The 17,642-nt window shown below is 37.3% G+C and overlaps 1 protein-coding gene across 2 annotated transcripts; it reads left to right on the top strand.

Annotated features, from left to right (window-relative positions):
• Positions 1 to 2,658: 2,658 nt before the first annotated feature.
• On the top strand, positions 2,659 to 17,489 carry LOC128236449 (uncharacterized; the record flags this gene model as incomplete). 2 transcript variants are annotated; one of them, XM_052951309.1, is given in 6 exon segments in its annotated part: positions 2,659 to 2,961; positions 6,348 to 7,825; positions 8,446 to 8,623; positions 14,498 to 16,302; positions 16,592 to 16,768; positions 17,342 to 17,489. In XM_052951309.1, coding segments are annotated over 6 exon segments (3,823 nt in total), but the record flags the coding sequence as incomplete, so codon positions are not given.
• Positions 17,490 to 17,642: the final 153 nt, after the last annotated feature.

The raw sequence follows: 17,642 nt of genomic DNA, 5'->3' as shown, positions 1-17,642 counted from the left end.
GTTTTAGTGTGATTAATTCAGTAGTCGGAATTCCTAATCTCGGGATACCTGTTCTTTAGTCTCGTTCACAGGAATCGATAAACTAAATCGTCGAAGTACAAACATGACTTCTATTTCACAGTCTCAATAATTCCTTACAATTCTTTGTCATCTATGTTTATTAATAAGATCAAGTATTCATTTAATCAAAAAGGTGAGCCCAGCTCGTTGGCCTGTTGTGTTTGCGCTGTGCATGATTGTTAACGAGATAAGTCTATACGTACAAATGTAGACTTGCCCGTGGTTCACTGCTTTAACATGTGGACGGACGGACCACTTGGGCTTAAGTCTGGAATTGTTGAGATCAAGTCTACAATATTAATAAGGCTTTGATTTACATTTTCCTCTAGGTATTAAGTGCACCTGGACATACACAAGGCAGGGTTCAATACTGAATGTATCAACCGCGTTGATGAATTGTGGACTCGCGAGCGAGTGGAGATTAGTTCAATAATTTAGTGTTACATTACAGTTGGAGCCTACACGTTTTGCGGTAAGTTTTATATTCTGATAGGAGCCTTTCCTTTCGTTTTGTAACAAAATTTGGGAAGTTTTAACTTAAAACAGTATATTCTGACATGGATCACATTTACAAACTATGAATAATATCAATTGCATATTAAACAACGGACTGGTCATGTTCGAACTTCCACTCGGATGGTAATGGAAATAATTGTAAGTTAACTTAATTGTATTGCAACTTGATGAGGTACTATAGTTGTTCAATAATTAACCCAACTTATGCTGAAACAGTATACCAGACAACCGATTAGTTGTATAAGTTTACAGAGGTATTAATTAGATTAACGTCCGATTAAGATTACTGGCAAGTCTCAACATCTGCATTCACTAATGTTATTTTATTTTGTTAATACCACTTTAAATAAACGAATACCCAGAGGTTGGAACCATCCAGGTGTTACGTTTTCTGGTCGATGTATAGAAAACACAAGAGCACACAGACGGTTACCAACGCTCGTCTGGTTTTTATCAGTATACTACGGGTCATAGATATATTGAAACATGTTGGTATCGTCATTGTGAGCATGTGTACAAAGTTTGGTGTAATTGTCTTGCATGGATTTGGTTAATTAAATCATATATTGTATGTATGAACATACATTTATACAATATAATGTGATACAGAAATCAACAGAGGGACGGAAACAGTACATGTTACATCCTTACATCGTCAAAATGGACTAATCGTAACCCCAGCCGTAACTCTAGGAGATTGGGCAACGAGTGTTTCTAACACGGGTGGACCGTAAGATGACGGACGGTCTATGATTATGTATCTTACATGTCGTCACCTTATTGCAATAACTCAATAACTGCATATAGATATAGAAGAAGATATTGAGTTCTCGCATTAAGGTGACGATTTGTACATGTAACGGTTCTTTCTAAAAGTATCCATGTTCTTCCTTCTATCCGACCAAGTTCATCTCTTCAAACATTTGAACTGTTCAAACACGGGTATCTATAAGTGCGACACGAAATGGGCCTTCATATTTGCTCTTTCCTCTAACAGATAAGATGATACACTTGAACACTAACTAAGTCTGGGACAATGATAGCTTTATTATAGATCTGTGGTCGTTACAATTAGGGATTATAGGACTTAAGGTGCAAGCCCGGTAGGCTGGCTACCACAGGTTAGTATTTATTGCACGAAACTTCATACACATGCTAACAATGACGATATCCGCATGTTTAAATACATCCATGCGCCGTGTTAAGCTGAGAAAAACGGACGAGCGTTGACAACCGTGTGTGTGGCTCTTGGTTTTCTTCTATACCTCGACCGTAAATAACACACTGCCAGGATGATTCAATATGAACGCATATGCCACATTGCTTACCTTTTGGTGAACTCTGTCAGGACAAAAACGTTGATATATCAAATCCAATTAATTTCCAATAGTCAATACTACTGCATGGGCACTGGTATATGTAGTAAGTCGGTCGTAAAGGCAACTGTATCAATTAAGCCCATACTTGAAACAGAGCAATGGGTCCGCATCAAAGACAATCAAGGAATTGTGGAAAATGTGAAGATGCACAAATCATCAGATTGTATGGTCTATATGAGAGCACAGTATTTTCTGGAAGCATGGATTAAGATTTACTTTGCTTAAACGCATTTTGTTGAAGTCAGAATTGACCAATACTATCAAAAACGGCCGCAACATATTTCTCTCTTACCAGACCACACTTAAATATGTCAAAGACCTCTGATTGACCACTTAAACAAATTACATCATAAGATATTTTCATCTTAGTATTAAGTCATTTGTTTGAAATGGTATTCTAATTTATTCTGTATGGTAAACGTTTCATTGTAAAGAATGACTTTAAACCCCGACAACAATAACTTCCAAAGCAATTAAGTAATTTGTTGACTCTCTTATACAATCCCTTGTAAAGATTATTATCTTTTATAAGTACAACAAGCCGTTGTATATATATTTTCCAATTTTACAAGGTATGCCAATAATAGATTTTCCCATTCCAGCATGTATTTCATTTTCAATCATTTGATAAAGATCGATTACCCCAGTTGTTTAATTCGTTCTCGCTGACATCGCTGTGTTACCGTGAAGTGCTTAAAACAGATTATGGATTTGCAGACATGCTCAAAATACATGCAACGTCTATCTTTAAAGTTTAGCTAAATATGACATACTTGTGTTTGAATCTAACATTCAAAATTTTAGGACAACAGTTCATTTATTCACGTTGTTTGGACAGCTAGAGAAGTAGTTTTAAGTGTCATGGATAAATGGTGCAACGGAGTGTGCATTTTTAAAGTAATGATTTTGGCTAATTATAGAAAGTCTGCAGGAGACCCACATGTAGGCTCAGTGGTTTAATAGGTCTCAATGATTTCCTTCATCCAGGTTGCCTCTGCTATGTCAGGTGAGTCTCTGTCTTTCTTCATCATCATCATCATCATCATCATCATCATCATCATCATCATCATCATCATCATCATCATCATCATCATCATCATCATCATCAACAGCATCATCAGCATCAGCATCGTCGTCGTCGCCGTCGTCGTCATCGTCGTCATCGTCATCATCACTTTCATCATCATCATCATCATCATCATCATCATCATCAGCATCAGCATCGGCAGCAGCAGGAGCAGCGTCGCCATCATCATCATTCTTCTTCTTTTTATTCTTATTCTTTTTCTACAAACACGATTTTTAAGTGCACTTTTTGACATGATTATAACGACACCAGTGTCAAATTGCATGCTTTAGTCATAGAACTATTCATAGTTCGCACTAATAGCCGTTAAATCAATTGCTTGAACCTTCATGCGTGGCATTGCTAATAGGCAGTTGCATATTTGAACAATGTGACGACCATCCGAGTGAGCATAATGAAAAGAAGGGCCCGGGTGATCAAAAGATACCCTATGTCAGTATGTTAACTTACATAAATACGAGTCTTTGGGAAAAATATATACATAATTGAAAAGTTGTTACAATGTATCGCACGGTCGCGGGTGGGACTCTTTTCATGCAACAATAAAATAAACCATGTTGAATTAAGGAACTGTTCTTGGAATTATCAGGATTTTGCTTTTATGGTTTCATAATACACGCCTAATTGATTAAAAGGTATGTGTAACATCTGTTTAACTTTTGCACAGTTTTTATTGGTTGTCATAATTGAGTTTTCTATGATGTACAGTCGGACCCCGTGGGCTCGAACTCTCAGGGACCCGCGAAAATACCTCGAGCCTCGGGAAAGTTGAGATTTGCTTACCTCCAGTAGAAAGAAATCGGTCTTTTACATCCAGTACGAGCCAACGCGGAATTCGAGCCAAACGAGTTCGAGTTAACGGGGTTCGACTGTAGTTTAATGCCAACCTCCCAATCAAATAAACATAAGCCAATAATTCATTTATTTGCATGAAATATTTTTCCACATGGTCATTACACATGCTTTGTCTTCGTGCGGCGAAAATAATATGTCATTCATTGCCACAAAATTAATTATCAGGTATCGCCCTCCCGCGGGATGACGTCGACATTGTCTGTGATGATTCCGATTTTCCAAGAATCGATTCTTGAAACTATCTTGCTACTAACCGCAGATAATAGATATCTTGCTAAGAGCTTTCAAGTACATGCATTTTCTAAACAGATGCAATTTCATACAGTTAGAGACGGCTTTGACATTATCTTTCAATTCTGTTTTTATATCTGTACAAGTCCTATCTCATAGGCGGGTGTTTTTTTCTGATTTGCACACAGCCACATACAGATTCCCTCCTTTGTTTTAGGTCAGCGCCTATATCTGACAATAAATCAGTCTTATTCATGTAAGTTTTTCACTGTCTAACTTACAATATAACACTCTATAAAGGTATATTATGATAACTAGATATGATACATAAATTAACACGCATTCAGAGACTCGGTCCATTTTCGCAGTAATGTGATTACACCCAAATGACGCAATATGATACCCACTATTGAGATTTGTTATTTCATTACTATATATCAATAGTCTATACTTTTCTGCGCGATGATTCATTGTAATCATTTCTTTTATGGCTCCTTCAGTAGGAGTTACATTGGTCTTTGATGATCTTGTCTAATATATGCAACTTTGTGAATGGAAAATGAAAATGGTTGCACTGAACTCGGACTTATGCCAAGGTAGTGTCAAAATTTAATGAATGTCTGCAATCTATAATGGCGGGTATATTCATTCATGTATTAGACTATTATTGTAAGCGTGTCTTATTACTTTATTGCATTTTGGAGTAATATTATGTATAGGTGTGTTCTATTTCATTTTGAATTACGTTCACTGCTTTCGTTGTTTCATTATATGGCTGATAGTTTATGTTCGTGTCCGATGTCCGCGCCGTATACATAAAAACCGATCCAGATGAATTCTGTTGGGAGTGTTGGTCCTATTCCATGTTTCAGCGTCCTCTTACACGTCCATGTCTGCACAAACCGCGCCATTGGCGAATTTAGCGAATGCGGACACATTTATTAAAGCGGACCGGATTTGGCTTGAACAAATATATATATAACTAGTGGAATAAACACTGTTGCTATGTAGTCCCTATTGTTCCATTACTTGCCTGTCTGAATATGCAAAATGAAGATAAAGTTTTATCCCTTTATGGATTTGCTGTACCTGTTACACCACTCGCCTTGCCAACAACAGGGATGTTGGTCTAGTTTTACCTGTGGTGGTTTTCTGACAAAAATCTCAAAATTGAAAATCTTGTAACATGTATAGGTGATAAAAAACAACACAATCGACTGTCTGATCATTGTTCAACGTTACAAACCAAACTCGTGTATTTCGCAAGGTTTGGCCAAAATCATCAGGCCAGACTATTATAAAAGCAGGCGAACGTCCGGTGTACACCGGCGCCCGTTGACAAAACTCTTGTTACTTCTAAATCAAGCCACAACAAATTGACCACAAAACTACCATATTCCTTAATTTTGTTTAAAAATCCCGGTAGTAAAATATTTCAGACGACAGGAACAGCTCGAGACCAAAAGAACTAATGATTGTGTACAACATGTACCTTTATACCAGGATCAGTATTTTGTATGAACTCCACTGATTGATTATTGGCAACAATGCTAAAAGACGCCATTTATAATTGGCTTCAAACATTTTAATTAATTTTCAAATACATTCTAAAGAATGGGGAGTTGTTATTGACTGTGGAATTTTCTGACAAGAAGTTCAACAAACGGCATGATAAATTTTCAAATGGAAAATGATATAAAATTTGATTTCGTTTTTCGAAATTTATGGTTGATTTAAGTACTATTTACAACTGCCAATAAAGACACTGTATTGTTTGTTGGACGGGAATCAGAAAGCATGTTGAGATGTAGAATCAGTTTAAGATTGATCACTCAGAAAACACGAAGATAAACATGGACAAATACGAACTGAACGATTAATTGATTCGCTATTTGGATCTAATATGTCTTCTTCAGGTACGCTTGTGTCTCACCATTTGAATATTAAATTGAGGGACATTCGTTAAACTCATAAATTATTATGCAATGCAATTGTTACAATGCATACGCGGCGAAAACTTCCGATAAGTCCGACAATAAACATAGAACCGATCGTTTTATAGTTGATTATAGACTTAGCTCTCAAATGAATTGGTTTCTTACTCATTTTAATATTTGCAATCAAATGTCACGCAGGAAATAATGATTCTTAGAAAGATTACAGGGGAAACTGTGTTCTTATATTCTTATGTAATCTAGTAGTTTTGAATATATTTGCAGGTTCTGGCCAGGATATCAATCCTGCAATCAGTGGAGGTAGTCAAGATACGCAAAGTGAAGTGTTGGATGATAAAGTTCCTGTCGAAGTTGATCGACTAGAAACTGACTCTGTAATCACTGACAAAGACCATGGAAACGGTGTTCAACAAGAAACTGATATAGTCAACAATGATGACACACAAAACCTGAAGACTAAGAGTACAAAGCAAACTGAAGAGGACGGGAAAGAACGTGTTGATAATACTTCTGTTCATGACGTGGATACACCAAGCAATGACGAATCAGATTATGATGGTAACTTTGAAGTAACTTATGAAGAATCTGTTAATACAAATAATAGTGACGGCTTCATTGAGAATCCTAAGCACGAGAAGTCTGAGGTAGAAGAGGAAACTAGTAAGCTGGTAACGGGTATTGAAGCTGAAAGTGTTTTTAGTGGAATCGATGTGCGGATAGTTGTCACTTCAGCAAGTGATTTAGAAGACAGCTCTGCTGTTGTATCTAGTGTTGATTGTTCGAGTTCATCTGACGAACCTGACGGTTTATCTAATAAAAACGCCGAAGGAATCTTAGAATGCACTTCTTACGAAGAGGTTGAAGATTCGGGAATAAACAGCGTTGATGCATCTGAGCTAATTGTCACAGAAAGTGTTCAAACTACAGAAAATACGAGATCAACTGATGACGAGTTAGAAGATGCATTAATTAAAGACACTTCAATTAACAACAATGATTTTGATACAGTTGGACTAGATCACGAAATAGTAGGATCATATGGGGCCAACCCAGAATATAATTCAGTGACTGAGCAGTTCAATGATAACCCAAAATTGCAAAATGAAGAGATATCTAAAAGAGAAAACGGCGAGAAAAACGAGCCTGAAGAGGAAATAGTTGAAAAAGCGACACACGAACTTACAACCGTTAGTTTGATCATTCACGAAAACAGCGATTTATCGACGGCCTATTGTGACTCAGACCTTGAAGACATTGAAAGGGCGAAGGAAGCCTTCATTACTTGTATCAAAGAGAAAAGAGAGTTGAGGGATAAAAGTAAATCCCGTGATATCGACACTGTGTGTACTTTTAATGAACTGGATATTCATGAGGATACTAGTGTTAAGGTAACACGGGATCTTTCTGCTAAATGTGCAGGAACTCAGATAAACTTTGAAAAAATCAAAACCGCAGAAGAACAATTTGAAACCTTCGACCACAAAGAGACTCCCGATAGTAAAGAGACGATAGGAAACTGTGGTAATACAAGAGAATCTGGCAACGTAACTCCAACGTGTAACAGTTTTACCAACAGTACTGTCGAGCCCGAGTCCCGGGTTAACTGCCTGGCGATGCCCGAGGGTCGTGAAGGAGACGGGTGTGTATCCCCCTCCCTTACACACGCTTGCTGCAGATACCGCTGGGAAAGGACTATCTTCACCCAGGCTACCAGCGTCGTCTTTGTCACACTCAACAACAAGGTAAACTGTTTCATTCATATGAAAGTATGTTTAAAGTTAAAGCTGCACTCTAACAGATTGAACGTTTTGACAACTTTTTTTTGTCTTGGAACGAGCCTATTTTTGTGAAAATCCATGGAAACCAGTTATATAAGAATGCTGACAAAAATATTAGATTGCAGATTTGTATATTTATAAGTTCAAAAAATGATGTTTTATGCATTTCTCTTAAACCGTTCGTAACGGTTTAAGCCTTAAAACATTAATTTTCGAACGGAAATGTAATAATCTAAGATCTGATTTTTGGTTAGCAATCTTATTATTATCATTGTTTTGCAGATATTTACGCAAAAATTTGCTCTTTCTAGGACAAAAAAAAAAAAAAGTTGTAAAAATGGTATATCGGTGAGAGTATAGGCTTAAAATGTTAAAGTTCCAACACGATAGAACAAGGGCCCTAATTCAAGAGTGTGTGGGTAAGAGTCCCACAAAGGACACTTCCTTATGATCTCCTCTAAAGGACACCAATACTATGGTTTCTTTCAACGAAACGGAGTCGAGTTTGATTCATGTTAATAATAATATAAAACTTATTTAGTATCAATGTATACATATATAAATGTTAGCCTCCTGTATTACAGGATATCGAACCGATCAAGCTAAGCTGGTCGGAGGGTTCCCGCTGTTTCTACTCGGACGAGGTAAAAGTCCCTGTGGGCGGATACGTCGGCAACCTGGTGATTGATGGCACGTTTTACCCGGTGGAAGACGTCAACGTGAAGCACTACACATTTGAGGTGGACCTCTACCTCAAAGACGGTAAGGTCAACGTGGAGTGAGTGAGTGAGTGAGTGAGTGAGTGAGTGAGTGAGTGAGTGAGTGAGTGAGTGAGTGAGTGAGTGAGTGAGTGAGTGAGTGAGTGAGTGAGTGAGTGAGTGAGTGAGTGAGTGAGTGAGTGAGTGAGTGAGTGAGTGAAGTGAAGTGAAGTGAAGTGAAGTGAAGTGAAGTGAAGTGAAGTGAGCGAGCGAGCTAGCTAGTGAGCGAATGAATGAATTGAACTATCAACTAATTAATCAAACATTCAGTCAATCAATCAGCCAACCAACCAATATGTCATTAAATATTCAATCAATCAATCAATCGATTAAGCAATCAACCACATCAATCGATCCATTTCTATATTCATTCACTCAATCATTCAAAACTCAGTCTATCTTTATTCATTCAATGAATCATTTAAAGCATCAACTTATCAGCAAATTTTATCAAACAAACAATTTATCATTAAAAGAACCATTCAATAATCGATGGCAGTAAGACGATCGAACGAGCGGAACGGGTAAAAACTTGCCCGTACCGGAAGTTTATCAAATGTCAACAGATGAAGTACAATCACGGCCTTAAACGTTTTATTTCGATAAGGTAGAACATTGTATTCTCATTTTTTTATAGCTGTAAAATACAAAAACAATATTAAATACAAATAAACATAGCAAAAATTGTAGTTATTTCTTTTAAAAGGGTGCTTGTACGGTAAGAACATTGGTAGTCAAGTTTTTGTTTACATCGAGACGGTGTCGCAGTTGAAAATATCCATCTAAATGTGTCCCAAAATGATCCCGTCATTGTCATATTCATCCATAGATATTCTAAGCTGTGTAAAATCACTATGATTTTATTCAATTGATAGGTGGTCCTTGAGCAGTTTAAGATATTTTGAAATATATACTTGTATGTGCAGTACTTTTTAGATTGTATACTGGCTACACGGTTAGTGATTCATTAGTCCAGGCTTCTTTTTTAATGATGTTTAGCCTGGAATATACATCATTAAAAAAAGCCTGGATGACATTTTAGAATGACTAGCTACACTGTATACTATGTGATGTCCCTTCCTCGGGTGTGAATTCAGACACAATTTCTGTAAATTGATTGCAGTCTTTAGAATTTGCTGGTAGAAAAACCCTTACCATATTTCTAAGAATACTTATTAACATTTCCAGTAGCAGTTGGCCAGTCAATAATTTATCGTTGGAGCTGAGCCGATAACCAAGTCTATTTGTCATGAGTTAATTATGAGTGTAAGGAAAGTTAATTACATAAAATTTACCTCATATTCACTTTATATACATACACATAGTCGTACAGATACATTTTCCCTTTATCAAGAATTCATATGTATCTTATGAAAACATTTTTGAACATGGTAAACAGATGCTGAGTAGTCATTCCTTGAACGTTTAAAGACAAGTCGCTATTTCTAGATGGCAAGAAAGAATTCAGCAAATAAATGACCAATAATCATTGATTATTGATGAAAACAATTACCGTTGTTTCTAAGGTCTAGTAAGGCTAATAAAAGAACAGAAACAAATAAACAAAGGAAAAAAATAGAAGTGTATTGTTGTGTAAAAAACTGAAATTCACTCCTGGTCCCGATGTATATAGATTTTATTTGAAGTTTTTTCATTTATGTTGGAAGTGATTTTACGCTGACCTTAACTTAAGGAGTTGCATTAATCAGCTTTGTGTTATAATCTGACATTGGTTTGCATAAAATATTATATTCAGAAATCTATGTAACTGAAACAAATCTATGATTGCTTAACTTGATAATTACAGGGAATATTATTAAAATAATTCGCTTGTTCCAATGTTGCTTAACTTGACAATTACAGGGAATGTTATTAAAATAATTCGCTTGTTCCAATGTGAAACAATCAATAGCTTACTGGAATTACTGCAATGAATCTGAAAGGAACATCCTGTTGTTGGTCAATACTTCATTGTACTATTTTAAATAAAGTAGTTGCAACTTGAATATCTGTGCATTTGTTTTAGAAACCAAAATACTAGTTTTGCAGAGACAGATATTAAAATATTAACATGGCAGAAGCGGACTTAGTTACATTAGATGTTAATAAGAGGAGATTTAATTTTTCTAATGTTGTTCAAAAGATGTGCTTAAATATCCGCGAAAAGAAAAGTCAAATGACTTTTCCGAATAAGCTAAACAAAACTCGTGAAAAATGGATCCGGTTATCGGCCCAGCTTCCACAGGCGGTTTCTCTGTGCATGTCAGGTACGAAGCTTGTAGTGAAATAGTCAAATTGCTGCAAAATGGACAAATATGAGCATGACTGCAATGATAAAATATTCTTAAAACTAACACTTGTATGTTACATGGTAGCTATTTTGAAACTGAAATCAAGCAATAAACTAATGTTGTTTGAATTACCGGTAAATATTAGCTTACTCACAAACATTTGCATTAGAAATTAAAGGCACAACTATGTGTGAAAATTACATCACATTCAATTAAATACTCATTCACATGTGTTTCTACATTTATATAAAGGATTTTAATACAGAAAAAACATCAAATAAGTTTTGTGAAGGGAAATATTTCACTTTCTGCTAAAAGGTTTGATAGTATTTAACGTAGGAAGGACATGTTGGTTTAAGGTTAATCTATCAATACCACTGCTTAACCTGGTATGGTATTAACTTTCTTGTCAATGTCATCGGCAGTTTGGTCACAGGTTTACAAGTGTCATTTACGTATATTGATTTATGAACAACTTGGTTTACAAATTAGATTGCTGATGATCTGTGAAAGTCGGTGGTTGAAAGTATAAAGCTAGTTACTATCATCGTTATTTCATCTGTGGTGGTGAATGAAAGAGAAAGCATTTCTTTACATTCTTGTTGTTGCTGTTGTTGTTATATTGATGGTGTCTGAGAAGTGTTATAATGGAGTAAGTGATATTTCAAGGATTTATGATGCTGAAAAAAAGAAACAACGGACATAAATCATGATATGAATTTTAACAAAAATGCAAATTGATAAATTATATAAAGTTCAGTCAGTTATTCAAATTCTGTAGAAAATGAAAGATTGATAACAAAGAAATATGAATGAAATTAATTTGTATTTGGTATTTTTTTCTCATTATTTTATATATTAATTTGTTTTGAATTTTCATTATTTGGTTTAAATCTAATGATTTCTTTTTATTAAGAATTTCTTGAAAACTGAACTGTTCCCTACAAGCACATCATGAATCTCAACATTTATTTATCTAAAGTAAACATTTAAGATGAAATTACCATAATCTACATTTCCATTTACTTACCTGCAATCTATATGAAAACATTCAAGCTCAGACATGAAGTTCGTCATAGGGAAATCACATAAAAGCTTTGCAAACTGTAGACTTCAAAAGCTTAGTGTAATAATATAGTATTGATAAATTGGAGATAAAACATAAAAACAAATAGTCAAACAATCAAACATTTGAATTCCAATAATGGTTTACAGTACGGAGAATACATTAACTGTTAATAGTGCGATACATTGGATTTTCTTCATACTTCATGCTGGATGAAATTTATGGTTTAAGTTTTTGTTAGGTCTGGGTCAAAAACTTTGTGAAATATTTATGCTGTCAATAAATGGAATTGTTCAGAAGTCTGTAAGTATTTGTCCATGCTGATAAAGTCATCATAATTACCAAGGTGTAAACATTGATTGATATTGTTATTGTCTCCTGTGTATACAAAGAATGGATTCTTTGGAGTAATTTGAGGTGTGTTCAAGGTCTGAATTTTTCTGCTCCAACTACTGATTTTAACAAATACAATAGTTATAATAAGAAGGAGAAGAATATTGATAATAATGATAATAATAATGATATTTTTATGCCCCCTTTTGAAAAAAGTGGGGTATATTGTTTTGCACATGTCGGTCGGTCTGTCTGTCTGTCTGTCTGTCTGTCGGTCGGTCGGAATACCAAATGGTTTCCGATCAATAACTTGAGAACGCTTTGACCGAGGGACCTCATACTTGGTAGGTGTATTGGTCATCACCAGCAGATGAACCCTATTGATTTTGAGGTCAGTGGGTCAAAGGTCAAGGTCAGTGTGACCTTTACATGAAAAACGGTTTCCGATCAATAACTTGAGAACGCTTTGACCCAGGAACCTCATACTTGGTAGGTGTATTGGTCATGACCAGCAGATGAACCCTATTGATTTTGAGGTCAGTGGGTCAAAGGTCAAGGTCAGTGTGACCTTAACATGAAAAACGGTTTCCGATCAATAACTTGAGAACGCTTTGACCCAGGGACCTCATACTAAGTAGGCTTATTGGTCATGACCAGCAGATGAACCCTATTGATTTTGAGGTCAGTGGGTCAAAGGTCAAGGTCAGTGTGACCTTTACATGAAAAACGGTTTCCGATCAATAACTTGAGAACGCTTTGACCCAGGAACCTCATACTTGGTAGGTGTATTGGTCATGACCAGCAGATGAACCCTATTGATTTTGAGGTCAGTGGGTCAAAGGTCAAGGTCAGTGTGACCTTAACATGAAAAACGGTTTCCGATCAATAACTTGAGAACGCTTTGACCCAGGGACCTCATACTAGGTAGGCTTATTGGTCATGACCAGCAGATGAACCCTATTGATTTTGAGGTCAGTGGGTCAAAGGTCAAGGTCAGTGTGACCTTTACATGAAAAACGGTTTCCGATCAATAACTTGAGAACGCTTTGACCCAGGAACCTCATACTTGGTAGGTGTATTGGTCATGACCAGCAGATGAACCCTATTGATTTTGAGGTCAGTGGGTCAAAGGTCAAGGTCAGTGTGACCTTAACATGAAAAACGGTTTCCGATCAATAACTTGAGAACGCTTTGACCCAGGGACCTCATACTAGGTAGGCTTATTGGTCATGACCAGCAGATGAACCCTATTCATTTTGAGGTCAGTGGGTCAAAGGTCAAGGTCAGTGTGACTGTAAGCTGAAAAAAGGTTTTCTGATTGTCCATATTTTTTAATACCTTTTGCAATTTTTTTAATGCTTAATTGTTTATTTGGAGATCTTTATGAAAATTAAACTTTCAAGCCCAGCACAGCTAGGGTTACATTTAATGTGTTACAAATGAATAAATTTATTCCGATGGAACAGCATGTTAGCATGAATATTAAGTTTGATTAATTTGTAATATTTATGTAATTATGAACTCAGACAAGTTTATAAGATATTGTAGAAACTCAGGTCAGTAGATCTTTATGTCCAGCCAAATAGATAAACTGACTTAGTTACAAAAGCTAAAAAACAAAATAGGGTGCACAAAACACTTGGCACTGATTCGATTGGTTGAAGTGATACTATTCTTTGGATTCAAACAGTGAGCTTTAATTAATGAACATAGTGTAGTTGATTATTATCAAGAGCAAGATTGGTTGATCACTAGATAAGATATAACTTATTTGTTTTTTTTAAATTTTGAGCCAGATAACGTTTGAATGTTTTCCGAAAATGATATAAACAAACAATACAACTTGGTAACATGATTTATTGAGTTTTGTTTGTAAGTAGCTCATTTTGACTGAGGCTTAAAAAACAGAACTGAGATTTAAATGCCAGCAAAATATTAGTATAGGTGGCAAAATGGAAACACAGACGGCAGTTATTTTTGCTGGACTTTCTTATTGTAGGTGTTAAACTGACGTCAAGCATTTTGATACAATAATTAACTTTATGACCTTCTTACGCATAACCATGGAGAATTTTTCTGTTATTACATCATGATTGATTTTCAAAATAACACTACATGTACATGTATAAGTGCTTTAGTAGTGTTTCATTTAACAGCATTTAGATGATTATCTGCTCTTTATTTTCAGACATCCTGGAAGATGAGGGGCGTTCTACAGGAGTTGCGAAGGCGGAACAGTTTGTGAGAGACCAGCAGCATAACGAGAACCAGGAGACCAACACCGCAGGCAAGGAAGTCACATATACCCCTACCAGGGCCAGCAGGAGTTTTACACATCCTCAAACCAGGGCAGGTATGGATACAGGGAATGGTGACAATGTGCTAAGCCGGGAGGAGAGTGAGAGTAGCATTCATTTGTCTAACAAGTACGAGGACCTTGTTCGAAACCAGCTGACCAGCAGCAAAGGTGCCATGTCTGGAAATGAGTCTGAGTCTGAGCTGAGCCAAAGGCTGAAGACGGATTTCCCGGACTTGAATGGTAGAGGAACGCCAGTAGGGGAAGATAGCGTCAAGCAGTACCAGGATGGGGATGACACCCTATTGAAGTCCATGGACATGGGACATGTGTATAGATCTGAAAATGGACTTAACGGAAATAGCGAATCATTTAAGAACTCATTGTTAGATGATTATCTTGAGAAACGCAGCGTTCAGTCAAATGACTCACTTGGACGTGGTGGCAAATCTTCCCCAGTTGTGATAGACGATGTGTTAGGCACTGGACATTCTAGAACACCAATATACAGCACAGAGAGCCCAGTTGTTTCCAGGCACAACTCGGCTCACAGTTCTGCTAGGCATACACCCCTGGACAACATTGATCGTCCAGCATCAGTCAACTCCTTGCATTCCAAACATAGCTCAGCACGTCAGACACCAGTGCTCTCTGATGATGTGGGGAGACCAGACTCTAGTGCCTCCCAGCCATCCCGCCACAGCTCTGTCCTAGGCTCTGCCAGACAAACACCCACCGAGGGCCGGGAGCATGGCAGACCAGGGTCTGCAGAAGGGTCTGTACATTCAGGGAATTCTGTAGGCAGACATGTGCTTGATGAGCTTATTACTGATGCACTTGGAAGGGAGAACAGGTCTCCATCTAGAGAGGGATCAACCAATGGCAGACCAGAGTCTGTAGGTTCCGCTCATTCTAATGACTCAAGCAGACAGAGAATCAATGAGCTGATAAATGAAGCATTCGACAGCACTCGCCAGGCCAGGTCAGCATTATCAGAGAGTTCCGGAACAGGGTCCCAGATTGGATCACAGTCAGGGTCCAGACCCCGCACACCCCAGGAGCAGATAGGGGACGTACTCAGTGCCGCTGACAGGCATTCTCCAATAAGGCGGGATTACTTGAATGGTTCTCCATATGGCTCAAATATGTCTGTTACTAGTGCAAAATCTGCTCATGAGTCCTTACTTGGCTCTACCCACAGTACCCCTACCCGTGGATCAGTTCAAGAGTCAAAACACAGCTCAGTGGCTGGGTCTGCCCCAGGGTCCCAACGACAGACTCCTCAGAGGGAACTGATCCACTCCACCCTAAATGCAAGCCAGGAGAAACTGTACCAGTCCACAGATGTCCGTAAGTTAGTTGGCAGTGATTATGCAGGCAGCAATGCCAGCAACCAGGGCTCCCGACCGCAGAGTGTGACAAGTGAGCAGGAACTCACCCAGTACTATGAAGGGGTTACGGAAGGGGCAAGACAGGGGTCAAGAACTGCCAGTGCTTCCAGTCTGCCTGTTATAGGAGCCGCACAGAGGTACACCCCAGACAAGCGCAGTATGACCCCTGATGGACATGTGAGGGTCCCTTTTAATCCTGTATCAAAGAGCCCCCTGCTGCCACCCCGTACACCACAGTCTAACACCAGCAGTCGAACAGTCACACCCATGAATGGTGAAACAGAATCAGAGATGAATCTCCGTGAGGTAATCCCCATTTTGCCATATGTACATCAATGTTGTGCTCAGTTTGATTTATTTAAAAATGAATTTGCAACATATTTAAAACCTACAACATATTTTTTTATACAGTTTTAATGCCTAATCTGTAAGATTAGAAATAATCTTTTAAAAATTAAATGTCATGTACATTTAATCTCTTTTTCTTAAGCTTTTAAATGATCTAAGGCTTTTCCTTCAAGTTATTGTCTGTGATACAATGGTATGCATCTTTCTTTGTTTTTTATCATGCTGAGCATGCAATTTTCCATCACAGCAAATCAAAGATCTGGACAGTTTAATCCTGAATCTCCGCAAGCAGCTGAACAACCGAGAGCAGGAAATGAGTGAAGTACGCAAGCTTCTGGAGGATTCAAGGGAGACTAATCAGCATCTGCAAGGCGAGACTGATCGACTTAGGGCAAGAGCATCCCCTGGGCCACAGATTGGCGAGGTATGTAAAATATGCATATCTGTTCACTGTGCTAGAAGTGTGGGGTTAAGGGTTTTTTGTTTGACACCATACTAGGCTTTTACCTTATTTCATATTATAAAACTGTGCCCCATTGCATTAAAGATTAAGTTTTATGATGGTGTCATATCATTATTTTGCTATGTAAGTTCTATAATTATGTTTTTGTGAGAAATGAACATAAACCAGAATGAAATTAAAAACATCTGACACATATAAAATAAATATTTTGTTGCCATCTGGGATATTTGTAAGTTACAACTAAGCTCCTTTAATGAAACCAGCCCGTAATTCTGATAATTAAGTCTTCATGTAAAAAAAATACTTCACTTAAATCTCGGTACTTATTGTCTTAATAGTACAAATATTTTTTAGCCTGATTGAACCAAAAGATGATAACCTTATAGGGTGTCGCTCAAGTCCATTTCCATAGTGGAATCAATATTGGTGTCCTTTTCAAGAGACCAAGAGAATGTACATCATGTGGCTGGATCCAACAATTCTTGTATGCAAGGCAGACTTTCATGCCACTCTCAAACTTTCTGTTTATTTCAGTTGGAGCGTCGTCTGGTTGAGATGACAGAGGATCGTGACAGTCTTACCCAGGAGGTTGCCCGTTTAAAGGAGGAGGCAAAGCTGCGGAATGAGCCCGGGCTCAACAGATACAACCCAAACAGCCCAACCACTCTCCAGAGGAAGATAGGTAAGTGAATCAGGGGACTATATTCATGAAGCCTTAATAATATTAAGATTTTTTTTTTTTAAACACTCCAAATGAGGGAATTGAGTAATTCAATTGTAATTAGCTTGTCTGTGTTTCGAAGAAAAAATGTTGTGATATTATGGTAACCTTGGT

The sequence above is a fragment of the Mya arenaria genome, chromosome 6 (assembly GCF_026914265.1).
Source record: "Mya arenaria isolate MELC-2E11 chromosome 6, ASM2691426v1".
Classification (NCBI taxonomy): domain Eukaryota; kingdom Metazoa; phylum Mollusca; class Bivalvia; order Myida; family Myidae; genus Mya; species Mya arenaria.
The sequence above is the reverse complement of the archived record's forward strand: the minus strand, read 5'-3'. Positions and strand labels throughout refer to the sequence as shown.